The sequence below is a fragment of the Carcharhinus amblyrhynchos genome, chromosome 14 (genome assembly GCF_965287045.1).
Source record: "Carcharhinus amblyrhynchos chromosome 14, sCarAmb.v2.hapA, whole genome shotgun sequence".
Taxonomy (NCBI): domain Eukaryota; kingdom Metazoa; phylum Chordata; class Chondrichthyes; order Carcharhiniformes; family Carcharhinidae; genus Carcharhinus; species Carcharhinus amblyrhynchos.
Window position 1 is genome coordinate 36,958,498 of NC_137337.1, and position 12,730 is coordinate 36,971,227.

General features: G+C 41.3%; 1 protein-coding gene across 3 annotated transcripts in view; it reads right to left on the reverse strand.

Annotated features, from left to right (window-relative positions):
• The window catches only part of txndc16 (thioredoxin domain containing 16), a 128,847-nt gene that overhangs the window by 95,888 nt on the left and 20,229 nt on the right, over positions 1-12,730 (reverse strand). For all 3 annotated transcript variants that reach the window (XM_080202693.1, XM_080202692.1, XM_080202690.1), the window contains 4 exons: positions 10,502-10,592; positions 6,045-6,201; positions 3,185-3,351; positions 2,602-2,662 (listed from right to left, as the gene is read on the reverse strand). In XM_080202693.1, the coding sequence (XP_080058819.1) occupies positions 2,602-2,662; positions 3,185-3,351; positions 6,045-6,201; positions 10,502-10,592 (476 nt within the window). The remainder of the gene's footprint in view (positions 1-2,601; positions 2,663-3,184; positions 3,352-6,044; positions 6,202-10,501; positions 10,593-12,730) is intronic.

Here is a 12,730-nt window from a genome sequence, read left to right on the forward strand (position 1 = left end):
TGGGCTGCTTTGACCTGGATGGTGTCAAGCTTCTTCAGTGTTGTTGGAGTTACTCTCATCCAAGCAAGTGGAGAGTATCCCATCACCCTCCTGACTTACGTTGGACAGTGGACTGGCTTCGGGGAGTCAAGAGGTTACTCACTGCAAATTTTCTAGCTTGATCTGGATATTGTCCAGGTCTTTCTGCATTTGGACACGGTCTACTTGAGTAGCTGAGGAGTCATGAATGGTACTGAACATTGTGTAATCATTGCCGAACAATCCCCAAGGTCATTGATGAAGTTGACTGGGTTTGGGACATTACCACAGGATTTCCTCAGGGCCGTGTCTGGCCAATGGTCAGCACCATCACCAACCTTCTTTCCATCACAAGGTCAGACCAGTAATGTTCACTATCAAATGCACTGCACTTGATTAGCAGCTCCTCAGATAATGAAGCAGTTCCTGCATATATACAGCAAGACTGATTAGGGTAATAAGGGACAAGTAACATTTGTGCTACATGAGTGCCAGGTAAGAACCATCTCCAACAAGAGAAAAGTATCTCCCCTTGACATTCAACTGCACTACCATCACTGAATCCCCCACCATCAACACTCTGGGAGTTATCAGCCAGAAATTAGCTAGGCTAGTCATATAAATACTGTGGCTTTAAGAATAGGTGAGACGTTGGGAACTCTGTTTTGAGCAATTCACCTCCTGAATTCTTTGCAAAGCAACAAGAATGCATCAAATTCTCCCTACAGAATTTCCAAACAAGAGAAATGAACCGTGGGATTTATCAGAACTGCTGGATTTCCACAGTGCAAGAAGTCATAGACTCACCCTCATCCCTCTGTGTATGTCCAACTATTAGCTATTGCTCCAAGGTTGGCTGCATGGTCTTGATGACACGCACCACGACCCCAAATAAGTTAGAGCTGGAATTCTCCATGCACAAATCCTCTACCAGGTAGGCAGGTGCATTTTAGAAGGCATTGGGTGCATCACCTTCAATCTCCATTTGTAGGCTGGGCCCTCAACATCCATCTGTATTATCTGCAGCAGGACTAAGCATGGTCTGTCCCTCTGGAAAGCTATTTTCTGGACCATCCTACTTCTGTTCTGTGCACTAACATCGGCAACATCATCACATATAGGCCCTCTAGTTTGCCCTCTGAACTATGCAAAAAGGCACAACTTGAACCTGTGCTTGCAAGGGTAAAGCAATGTGGTGCATTTTCCTCCAGTCTTTGCCTGCATCCTGCATTGCATGGCAGCTTGTCGTTCAAGAAAGAATGGAGCGTGTCTGCGCTGGAGATGTGCACATCAGGATCAAAACTGAGAGGTTACCATCTTAAAAACTTCAACCTCCTCTTCTAACCTTCTAAATTCCGTAAAGCAAAATCATAGTTTTTGTATTCTCTCCTTGTAATTACGGATTACGGATGTCATTCTTGCAAATCTATGCTGCATTTCGTCAACATAGCTTAACATAGGTGCGGTGTTGAGAACTGAACATTACTCCAGGTGCAGGCCAATCACGGTTTTGTAGCATAAACTTTTATTCCCTTGTGTTCTGGTCCCTTGGATATAAAAATCAGCATTCTATTAACATTTCTGATTTTTGTTTTGCTGTTCTGTCAGTGATCTACATAAATGGACCTAGGCCTAACATCCTTTGGACTTCCACTGTTCCTAACTCTTCACAATTTAGAAAGTACTCTGTGCTATTCTTTTAAGGTGCAAAGTGGATGAACTTCAAATGTACTTGCACTGAATTCCACTTGGCACAGATTTGTCCATTCAATTAATCAATGAACATCTCTTTGTAATGTTATGCTTCCATCTATGTTGCATTACAATAGCCCTATCTTTCCTGTCATCAGCAAAATTTGAATATGTGGCTTTTTATCCTATCATCTAAGTTGTTAATAAATATGGTGAATCATTCAGGCCCTGTGGGACACACATTCTGTTGTTTAAGTATCTGTCCATTAGCCCCATACTCTGTCTCCTTTCATTGAGCCAATTTCTGAAGTAGGTCAATAGCTTGCCTTCAATTTTATGAGTTTCAACTTTAGCTGAAAGTATATTTCAAAGAACTGCAACAAATATTTTCTGGAAGTCCAGGTAAAGAATCAGGCAGGATGTGTACAAGCACGCAAAATAAAAATCAATAACAACTTGATTTCCATAATTGGACAAATCTAAACCTCCAAAGACACTTCAAAGATAGTGCATGAGCACTCAAATATAAAATTGACCAAATGCACAATGAAAGGAGGCTTTAAAGGTGAAGGGACAAACAAGCTGAATAGGTTCCAGGAACAAGTTCCAAAGAGTAAGATCTAGTTGTTTGGAAGCTGTACCACTGATAGGTTGTTCATGGAGAGATAGAACATGCAGGAGGTCCGATTCAAAAGTAGGGTAATGTTGCGAAGGTTGTATGTGGTAAGACCAGAGGGAAGGAAATCATTGCTTATGTGTGTGCAAGTTGAGTAAGTAGAATTTGCCAATGAAGATCGGCAAAGAAGGGGGGAGATGGGGGTGAATGAGCAAGATTTTGTGCAGCACAAATGCAGTCAAATGAGTTTGAAATCATCAAAATAAATATCATACCGCTCCAGCAGACCTGTAGCCAACATTGACATCTGTTGGCACATTAGGATGTAGCTGAGTCCTGTGAAGTTGAATGTAAATAGTTATCACTTATTAAAAGGAATTTTGATAAGAACACAGTTAAAGCTCTATAAACCAAATTAGTATGGCTAGATAAGAACGATTGACATTCATTTAAACTAATCTCTACTCTGCTGATCTAGCTGCAAATTTAAAGTGTTGTGCCTTTATTTGTGATAAAGGCTCGGGTAAATTTAAGAAGTTTCTTAATCCTCAGGCAAAACATATACAATAGAAAGGACAATGTTGTATTGTTCAATAGCATCTCATAGCCGTGGGAATGTCTATTTCTGGAGCAGACCAACCTCCTGACTATGAAGGATGGAACGGTTTGAAGATAAGAATAACTGTGCAATAAACATCAAACTAGCTCAATGAAAGTGAGGGTCAGCACAGCTAAATCCAACTTAATTTAAGCTTCAAAATATGCAGCAGATAAACAATCTCAATGTTTGAAAAAAATTGCCATTCTTTAATCAATATTTTTTTCTAATAAAATTAAAGTTATTGTGCACAATGTTACCTTGATACTAATACAACTCCTGCTCGTCCCAGCAGCTGCCAGGCTATAGATTCAGCAATTGTCCGGTCATGCTCATGTGTCTCTCTTTGTGTAAAAAGAAACACAACAGGCATTTTTAACTGTACGTGTACCGTAGAGACTCTCTCTGGTGGAACGGTTGCCTCCGTCTAAAAATTTAGAAAATTGGGAATGTTAACACAGCATTACTCTCTTAGACTTGGGACATACCTATTATACATAAATATTTTTAAACACTTGGCAAGATTTTCCCAGAAATCAACAAAAGTCAGTGCGAAAAGCCCGCCAATAACAATGGCTGCTTTTCCTGCCATATTGTTTGGCATTTAATGCCAAAATGTTTCATGCACAGGAATCACACTTTGGCTGGCTGGCAGACTCTGATATGCTCACCATGCCAACACCTCAGCACTTCAATGATCCAGATACCACATTTAAAGGCCAGTCGTTGGTCGATGACAAGTGATAGCTGCAAGGAAATTTGCCCCCAGCTTCTCAGACGCCTCCGTGGAGAGACTTCTGGGCGCAGTGGGGGTCCAAAGTGATACCCTCCAGCCGCTCACAGGAAGGAAACTAGCCAGCAAGGCCATCAACCCAGCAATGGGAAGGACAGGCATCCAGTGCTGCAAATGATGAATAACCTCTTCCGTTCTACCAGGCTAAGTCACTCTTCTCATCACTTTCAATCATACACTCACACACCCATTACACATCCACAGAAAGCTCGCTCACAGCCAGCTCAAGGGATACCACCACTCAGTCTACCACATACAGCTTCATCTTTCCTGTAGGTTGTGTCTCCATCACCATGCTGTTTCCACTCACGATCTATACATGGCAAGCATTTTTATCACCTGCCCTGGCTCACATCCTGCTGACAATTTCTCCATCTGTTTCCATGCAGGACAAGTTGGCTCACAATAAGAGGGAGAGATTCCAGACAGGCAGCTGGATATTTGGGCTGAAAGTCCTCACTGACTTCGGTAGAGAGCCCTGCAGACGGAGGGAGGATGTTGACCATTCCTGTACTGATGTCAAGGTCAGCGACGATAAATCAAGTGAGGATCCAGCACTGCATTGTCCATCAAACAACAATGATGTGAGTCATGTATCCTGTTCCTATAGACCCCTGCCATGCACAAATGAACTCTCCTTTCTTTCACAGGCACATCTGGGAAGCAATGCGGGGCATCCACCAGCCAGGTTCTTGACACCAGCTCTGGCAGCAGCACGGACCAAAGCTTCTCAGATCCAGAGATTTAATAACCATCACAATACTCAACCACACCCTCCACAAGGAAGTAGGTTCCCATGTTCTCAGACAACCCCCCCATCCCGGAGAGACTCCTAGATACAGTGGAGGTCCGACATGATGTCCACCATCCACACACAGCCAGAGCAGAGATTAGGTGGGCCCTAATTTCAGAGCCGCTTTCGGCTCACAAACCGATCAGCGCATCACTCTTTCTGATCTACAGCAGGTGGAAGCAGGGACATACCACACAGAAGGCTGCCGAGGCCAGAAATCTGCTGAGTCCCAGTCAGATAATGTGCCTCTAGACACAGGCATGCCTCAGTTGCAGGAGCTCCAAAGACAAACTCCAAAACATCAGGAAGGGATATCAGCTATATTCCTCAGACTAAAAGATAGAATGAAGAAGTCCTTCTGCCTGAGATGATTATGCCGACACAGAGACTCAACAGAGTCAACACAGCTAGGGTGATGGCCGCTGTGGAGGCCTTGGTGCAAGACTTTTGCTCTACACTGCTGCAGGACATTCACTTGTCGGTACAGGGATTTGTTGAGATCCACTAGTTCCAATGCCAGAAACAGCAGGGTTCTCAAGCTCACTCTACCTGCCACTCTATCCCATGGGGAAAGCCAGAGGCCTTGGCCTTTGGGTAGTGCTAGTGAGTGGTGGTGGAGGGGGAAGTGAGAAAGAGAGAGAGAGAGAGAGAGAGAGGTGGTGGTGGTGGAAGAGAGATGGGGGATGGGGTGTGTGTTCAGGACTGGCCTGGGAATGCCACGTTCGGGCTGTGGGGGTTGGGGGGGCAACAATGCGAGGGTCCTGGGCTGGTCAACGAATGGGGAGGCTGACAGACCAAACCACTGCAGAGGCGTAGAGGCCCAGAACTGTCAGACTCTGGCATGAATAGAGCCGCCCCCCCCACAAGTCAGTCCATGATGACTGCCATGCCCATCCACCAATGTCACTGCCCCACCTCCCCAACCAGGTCAAACCCAGTTCCCTCATATTAAGTCTAGTGACCCACACACCCCCTTAGCAAAGCCAGGTATCACCTTTCCCCAAAACATGTGGAGCCATTCTGAGTGCTGCACTTACCTCCAAGCTCCCCTCAGAGGGGTGCTCACCAGGTGCACACCTTTCGAAGGCAGTTATGAGTCATGCTGTTCTGACATCACACCATGGGTGGACTTTTTGACAGAGGGCTTGATTCCGGCTCAATAATGAAAATCAACAACATTGCACAGTAGGGAACCTGGCCTGCCACTGATGGGGGAGAGGGAACAATCATGACAAGCTTTCACGCCATCATTACACGTGACTTTTGGCCTTTTTGCAACATTTCCCGCTTCTATCACTAAACCCAACCAATGCTAACAGGAGCGGAAAATCCTGGCCGCTGTAATTCCTTTTGAAGTCTGATTTAGATTATGATAGACTTTGCACAACACGTGCTAGGATTCTACTTATCAGTATTTTCTATTTGGGCAACCAATCTTTCCAAAATGAATTATACAGAAACACCACAGATATTGGTTTAAAAATGCTTCAAAATTCTCTATTAATGAATCCAATTCAATAAATATTTAACTCACCACAAGTGGGGCCTCCAAAACTTTAAGGTAAGAATGTATATTCACAGTAGTTAGTGGCTTTTCAAAATAGGACCTCTTACAAGGCTGATTCCTATCCATGGCCATCTTGCAGTGAAAGAACCAAAGTCTTGCTGAAAGTCTATCTGGATCTTCCAGGCTGCATGATTAGATGACAAGAATATCAAAACATTGTAACTAATGAAACATAAGGATATTTTAGCAGAAACAGAAATCCTCAGTATACAAATTTCTATCCAACTGCCAACAGCAACCTAAAAATAAATAATGGCACTTCCACAGCATTTCATACAAGAGGTCATCAGGTGGCCTGTGAAGAAAGCTACACCCAGATAAGTGACAGTTCCACTTCTAATTTCTAAGAGGTCCTGTTCAGAGCAAAGCATATATCTACCAGCCTCTAAACTGGCAGAAATAGGGACCACCCAGGGTCCATACTCATGTATTGACCTGGTTCTCTCATAATCTCAGAAGCTGCAATTCCATTAAGCAGCTAATAAGCCCCAAGCAAATACTACTGGGCCAAGGGATGCCAGGACATTTGTGCAGCAGTGTTCTGCAACAAAATTTGCCCTAACATCCCTGATCTGCCCACAGGGGAGTCAGAATATTTAAAATGCACATCCTCCTTCAGACCTCATACTCCAGCAGGGTCAGGGGTTTTCTGACAGGCAGGCCATAGCACTTAGGTCAAACACATCTGTTCAGATCCATAGCCCAAATATACTGGAATCTAACTTCACTAACATAGGTCATTACTGATGGGTAGCTTGAGACCTGGAGCAGGATTTGATGCTGCTACCTAAATTGGACAGTAAGTTGCTCATTTGATGTAATGCATCAAAATTTGCTGAAACCTTATGTATTAAAAGACAGCAGAAGATAAAGAAAACGTTTTACACCTTACAGGTAGTAAATATTATAGGTTTCAGATATATTTGCAATAACATCTCGCTGACTCTTTACAAAATGCTTCTAACATGCGATCAGGTTAATTCATTCTTGGCTCCCAAAGCCCAACTTCCATCTAATCACCTGTAACTTTATGCAAAGTAAGTTGGAGCACAAAAGGCATTATGAAAACTGGTGCTGATAAAGCACAAAACATCATTCTGCTAGGATGGATTTGTATCTCTGAAGCACAATATCTCAATATCACAATCAGAGGGAGTAATGGTAATGTCACTGGACTGATAATCCAAAGGGCCAGACTACTGCCCTAGGGAAATGAGTTCAAAAATTTGGAATTCAAATTCAATTAATAAATCTCAAATATAAAATTAGTATCAGTAATGGTGATCATCACAACTATCACTGATAATTGTAAGAACCCATCTGGTTCACTAATGCCCTTCAGAGGACGAAATCTGCCATCCTTCTCTGGTCTGGTCTATACGTGACTTCAAACCCACTGCAATGCAGTCCACTGTTAACTTCCCTCAAACAGTTTAGCAAGCCACTCAGTACAAGGACAATTAGAGACGGGCAACAAATGCTACACTAGACAGCAATACTCACATCCCATTAAAGATTTGTTTCAAGAATGATTCCAATTTAAGGTCAACACAGTCTCCAGGATCAGAACATAAAGCTTTCTTTCTCCCTTTTGAAAAAAAATTAGTTTTGCTTCAGTAGCAAAATTACAACACTCTGAACTGTAGTGGGCTCAATATCATTTATTATCAGCTCTATCTAATGGGTGGCACAGTAGTACAGTGGCTAGCACCGCTGCTTCACAGCTCCAAGGACCTGGGTTCGATTCCCGGTTCGGGTTACTCTGTGTCGATTTCACACATTTTCCTCGTGTCTGTGTGGGTTTCCTCCAGGTGCTTAGGTTTCCTCTCACAGTCCAAAGATGTGTGGATTAGGGCGATTGGCCATGCTAAAATTGCTCTCAGTGTCCTGAGATGCGTAGATTAGAGGATTAGTGGGTAAATGTGTACGGATATGGGGGTAGGGCCTGTGTGGGATTGTGGTCGGTGCAGACTTGATGGGCCGAATGGCCTCTTTCTGAGCTGTAGGGTTTCTATGTTTTTTTCTATATTTCTATTTTGCATGGTGAATTTGCAGTATATCCTTTAGGTGCAAACACTTTATTCGTTGGGTGTTTTGGAAAAAATATTTTTGGGATTAAGGAAGAGGCTTGCAAAGGTATATTTGTTGCCCATTCCCCAGTAGGTCCAAGAAAATGGCAACTGACCTTTTCTTTGAACCACTGCAGCTCGAGGTGATGGCACTCCTGCAGTGGTGCTAAATAAGAAATCCCAGGCTATTGACCAAACTACAATGAAGGAACAATCTGTTCAATTCAGAATCCTGGTGACTTGGAGAAGAATATGGAAGCGACAGCATTCTAATGATATTGCTGCTCTTGCCCTTCTCAGTGGGAGAGGTCACAGATCAGCTGCCTCTCCAAAATCTTTCAATTTTTTCTCAGTTATTCACATAATCAGAGAGATATTTTCTTTCCTTTATTGGCAATATTAAATTTGTGGTTCTTACAAACTTTGCTTTATATTTGCTCAACGTTCACTTAACACTAGTGGACTTTCCAACTTGACCGTAAGTAAAATAACTATACATTATTTTTATACACATTCACTCCACATTCACCTGATCTTGCAGCAAAAATATCAGCGGGATTGCTGGCACTCACCATTATAAGAAACTACAAAAGACTGTGAACGTAGCCCATTCATCACACAAACCAGCCACCCCATCCACTGACTCCGTCTACACTTCCTACTGTCTCGAAAAAGCAGGCAGCATAATCAAGGACCCCATGCACCCCGGACATACTCTCTTCCACCTTCTTCTTTCGGGAAAAAGATACAAAAGTCTGAGAGCACGTACCAATCAACTCAAGAATATCTTCGTTCCTGCTGCCAGACTCTAAACGGACTCTCCTTATATGAAGCTGATCTTTCTCGACACCCTAGCTAAGACCATAACACTATATTTTGCACCCTATCCTTTCCTTCTCCCGTCGTACTCGATGAATGGAATGCTTGTCTATATAGCGCGCAAGAAACAATTCTTTTCACTATATACCAGTACATGTGTCAATAATAAATCTTTTTTTTTTAAACTGTAAATTAAATAACTTCTGGCAATTACTCAGGCTCTGCCAAATGTGGAAATCAGGATGTTACAATCCAAATTGCCCTGTTCTCCAAGTATTGGTATTTCACTATACCGAAGGGCATGAAGTTGCTGGACTTGCACACGTTACCCACCAAACCTGCGAGAAAAAGCTTAGCCATGCCAGTATATGTATTTTTTGAATGGGATAATAGGTCTTAATTACTCTCTGGCACCCAAGTGTGGATTATCATTCTGTTAGATTTTAATTATTTTGGAAGTTTTTTGTGTTTCCTTTGTAGCATTTTGATACAATTGAGTGGCTTGCTAGGCCATTTCAGAGTCAACATTGCTGTGGGTCTGGAGTCATATATAGGTCAAATCAAGTAAGGACAACAAGGTTTCCTTCCCTAAAGGACATTGGTGAACAACCTGGGTTTTTACAATGTTCCACAGTCGTTTCATGGTTATCATTTGACTTTTACTTCCACACATTTAATTATGTTTAAATTCCACCATCTGCCATGGTGGAATTCAAACCCATTCATCACTATTGCACTTTTTATATACTTTATAAGGGCTTGCAGTGAATAGAATTCCATTTCAATCTGGCACTCTCTACAGGCCATCAGAATTTGTGTGAATGAGGCAAGCAATTGTGTGTCTCTTTAACCAATCAGATCCAAAAATTGTTTAAGATATGAAGAGCAGTAAGTGTTGGGAATATATCAAAATAATATGTAGTGTATTATTTTACTTAAGGTCTAGTCAGAAAACATTGAGTGAGTTCGTAAGAACCTCCAATCCAGTTCTGCTAGTATAAAGAAAAAAAAATTATCATTATGTGAATAACTGAAAAAAACGAAAATATTTTGAAGTGACCTCTCTCACTGAGAAGGTCCCCAGAGGACTATCTTGGGTGTCTGGATTATTAATCCAGTGACAATACCATTACATTACTGCCTCCCCCTAAACACTTGTTCAAAAATTCAAACTTTTCTTTATCCCCTCTTCCTTTCCCTCTCAATTTTGCTTTCTGACAGAATATTGAATTAAAGATTCCAGATGATACTTTCTGGCACTTCCAACTCTGCATATCTCATAAATAATTTTTTGACCTGATTGGTTAGAGATAGACAATTGTTTGCCTCAGTCACATAGATCCTAGGTAGCCTGTAGGGGGTGCTGGATTGAAACAGAACTCCAATCACTGCAAGCCCTTAGAGTGTATGTTGAAAGTGTAATATAGTGAATAGTGTTGTTCATTTGCCACCAACTGCAAAATCCGGGGCTGATATAATTTGAAACTCGAGTGGTAAGTTTATTATCACTGCTTTTTCAATTACTGTCATACTTACTCCATGCCTTCCAAAACACTTTGTTCTGTAGTCAGTACAAACTGATACTTAGCACCATAAACAAAAGCAGTTTCCATAATGGCTCTATGTTCTGAAACAAATCATAAATAATACATTACAATTGAAGCATACATAGGGTCACAATAATAATAATTCTAAAAAGAAAAAAAAAAAATTTTTAGATGCTAAAAAGCATTGCATTATATGGTTAGCTAAATGCAGCTTGGCAAATAGTACATGGCACTTCTGTAAAATATAACTTCATTGCTTGAGTGCACATGTCAATTCTGAGGCCAGAGTTTTGGAAATAATCAAGTAATATTTTTAAGGGATGATTTAAGACATGAGAACAGAATTCAAAAGATTATCATAAAATATATAATTTTAAAAATCTTCTATAAACTTTACTTGTGAATAAAATTTTAGTTACTGATAGAAAAGCAGAAGTATCTAGTTCTTTCAAAAACATTTTGCGTGTTTTATTTTGGAAAAGGAAATCAAACAGCATCCAGTTAGCAGCATGACTAGTGACAGTTACAGGTGTGTGCTGTCATTCCATTAGCTCAACACTGGGTGACATGACAGACCACCGTTACAGACAGATATGGCAATGTTCATATCAGAATTGCCATAGGAAATGACATACAGGTCAATAGGGGGAGAGAGAAAAAAAATGGGAGGGAGTGGAGAGAAAGTTAAATATCAAGATGGAGATAGGTAACTGGAGCATATATGTATTGTTGATATTTAAGTGCTGCATCATCCTTCAAGTCAGCACTTCTCTCTTTTTTGTGCAATTTATTCTGGTTCTGAACAGCCCTCCAATCCTCGAACATGCCTTCAAATTGTAATACAATGGGTTTAGGTTAACAGATGCATTAAACGGGCTCATATTTTATTCATAAATTCCTCCTGTTCAATGAAAATCTGAAGACCAAAATCAGAAAATAGCAGAAAAAAAAATCAAAGTATCTTTAATATGGGAAACCTGACCCCAACCCAGCATCTATTTCCATCTTAATGCAGTGGATACAGAACTTCTGATAAACCCACCTCTGTATAGTGGGCTAATGATTACAATGTTTACATAAGGCTCTCTTCCTCAGATTTGGAAACCATTTAAATTTAACACTAGCAGTCATATTTTCCAATGCTTGGAAAATCCAGCAGGTAAAGGGTGCAGGGGCTGTCTGATCTTTCACACAAATGCTTTTATAGGTCACTATTTGTGAGTCAAGCAATTCTGCCAGAATCTTCCAATCATGTCACTTTCATGATCTTGTGAGCTCTCAACTGTCAGTTTAATGCTCTATAACCTTTTGCCTCCCTCGCTGCAACTGACCGACCACCCTCACTATGCCTTAGACTGTTCCACCATCCCTCCCTCCTCATTGCCACAGTCCAAGCACCCCACCAGACAACATCTTAGATAAAGAACACAAACAATACAAGCAGAAGTGAACAGTGTCACCCACCAAGTCTGCTCTGCATTTCAATATGATCATGGCTGATCTGAGGCTTCAAATCCACTTTCCCAGCATCTTTGGACTATTCCCAGCAGTTCACAGCTGCTGCCTTCTACCTGACTTTCCGGTCATGCAGCCTTTCCATCTGACTGACTTCTCAATAGGGAATGGAGGAAAAATATGCTAATGAGGCAACTAAACTCATTCAAACCTTTGCCTTCCTGGCAAATCTGGATCTTGCCATTGCTAACATACTTGCCCCACAAATATTAGGACCATATAATTTGAAAACATATTTTCATGCAGCTTAACTTTACACAAACTGAAACATAACTGCAATTTTTTTGGGTGATTTGATGCTAACTTTGTACATTAGAAATTCAGTGGAACACATAACTGTAAACTGTCACTGGAGTCATGAGAAGAAAGAGTGCAAAATAAATTCAAGGCGGCCATATAGGGAAAAGGCTAGGAATGCTTTATTAGTAAGCCCACTTCACTATTGGTATCCCCTCTCTTACTGACAGTATCTTAGAAACAGAAGGTTGACAGGAGGAAGAGAGGACACAATGTTCAAACTTCAGCCACATCACTCAGGTTATATCAGTTTTTATGCTACTGGGATAATATGACAGGGGAACAGATAAACAATAAAATCATTGTTTGTTGACTGACAACTGATTAATCAGTAACTTAAAGCAGGAATATTAAAATTAAACCAAATTTGTACTCTCTGAATATAGACAGCAAACTTTCATCTGGA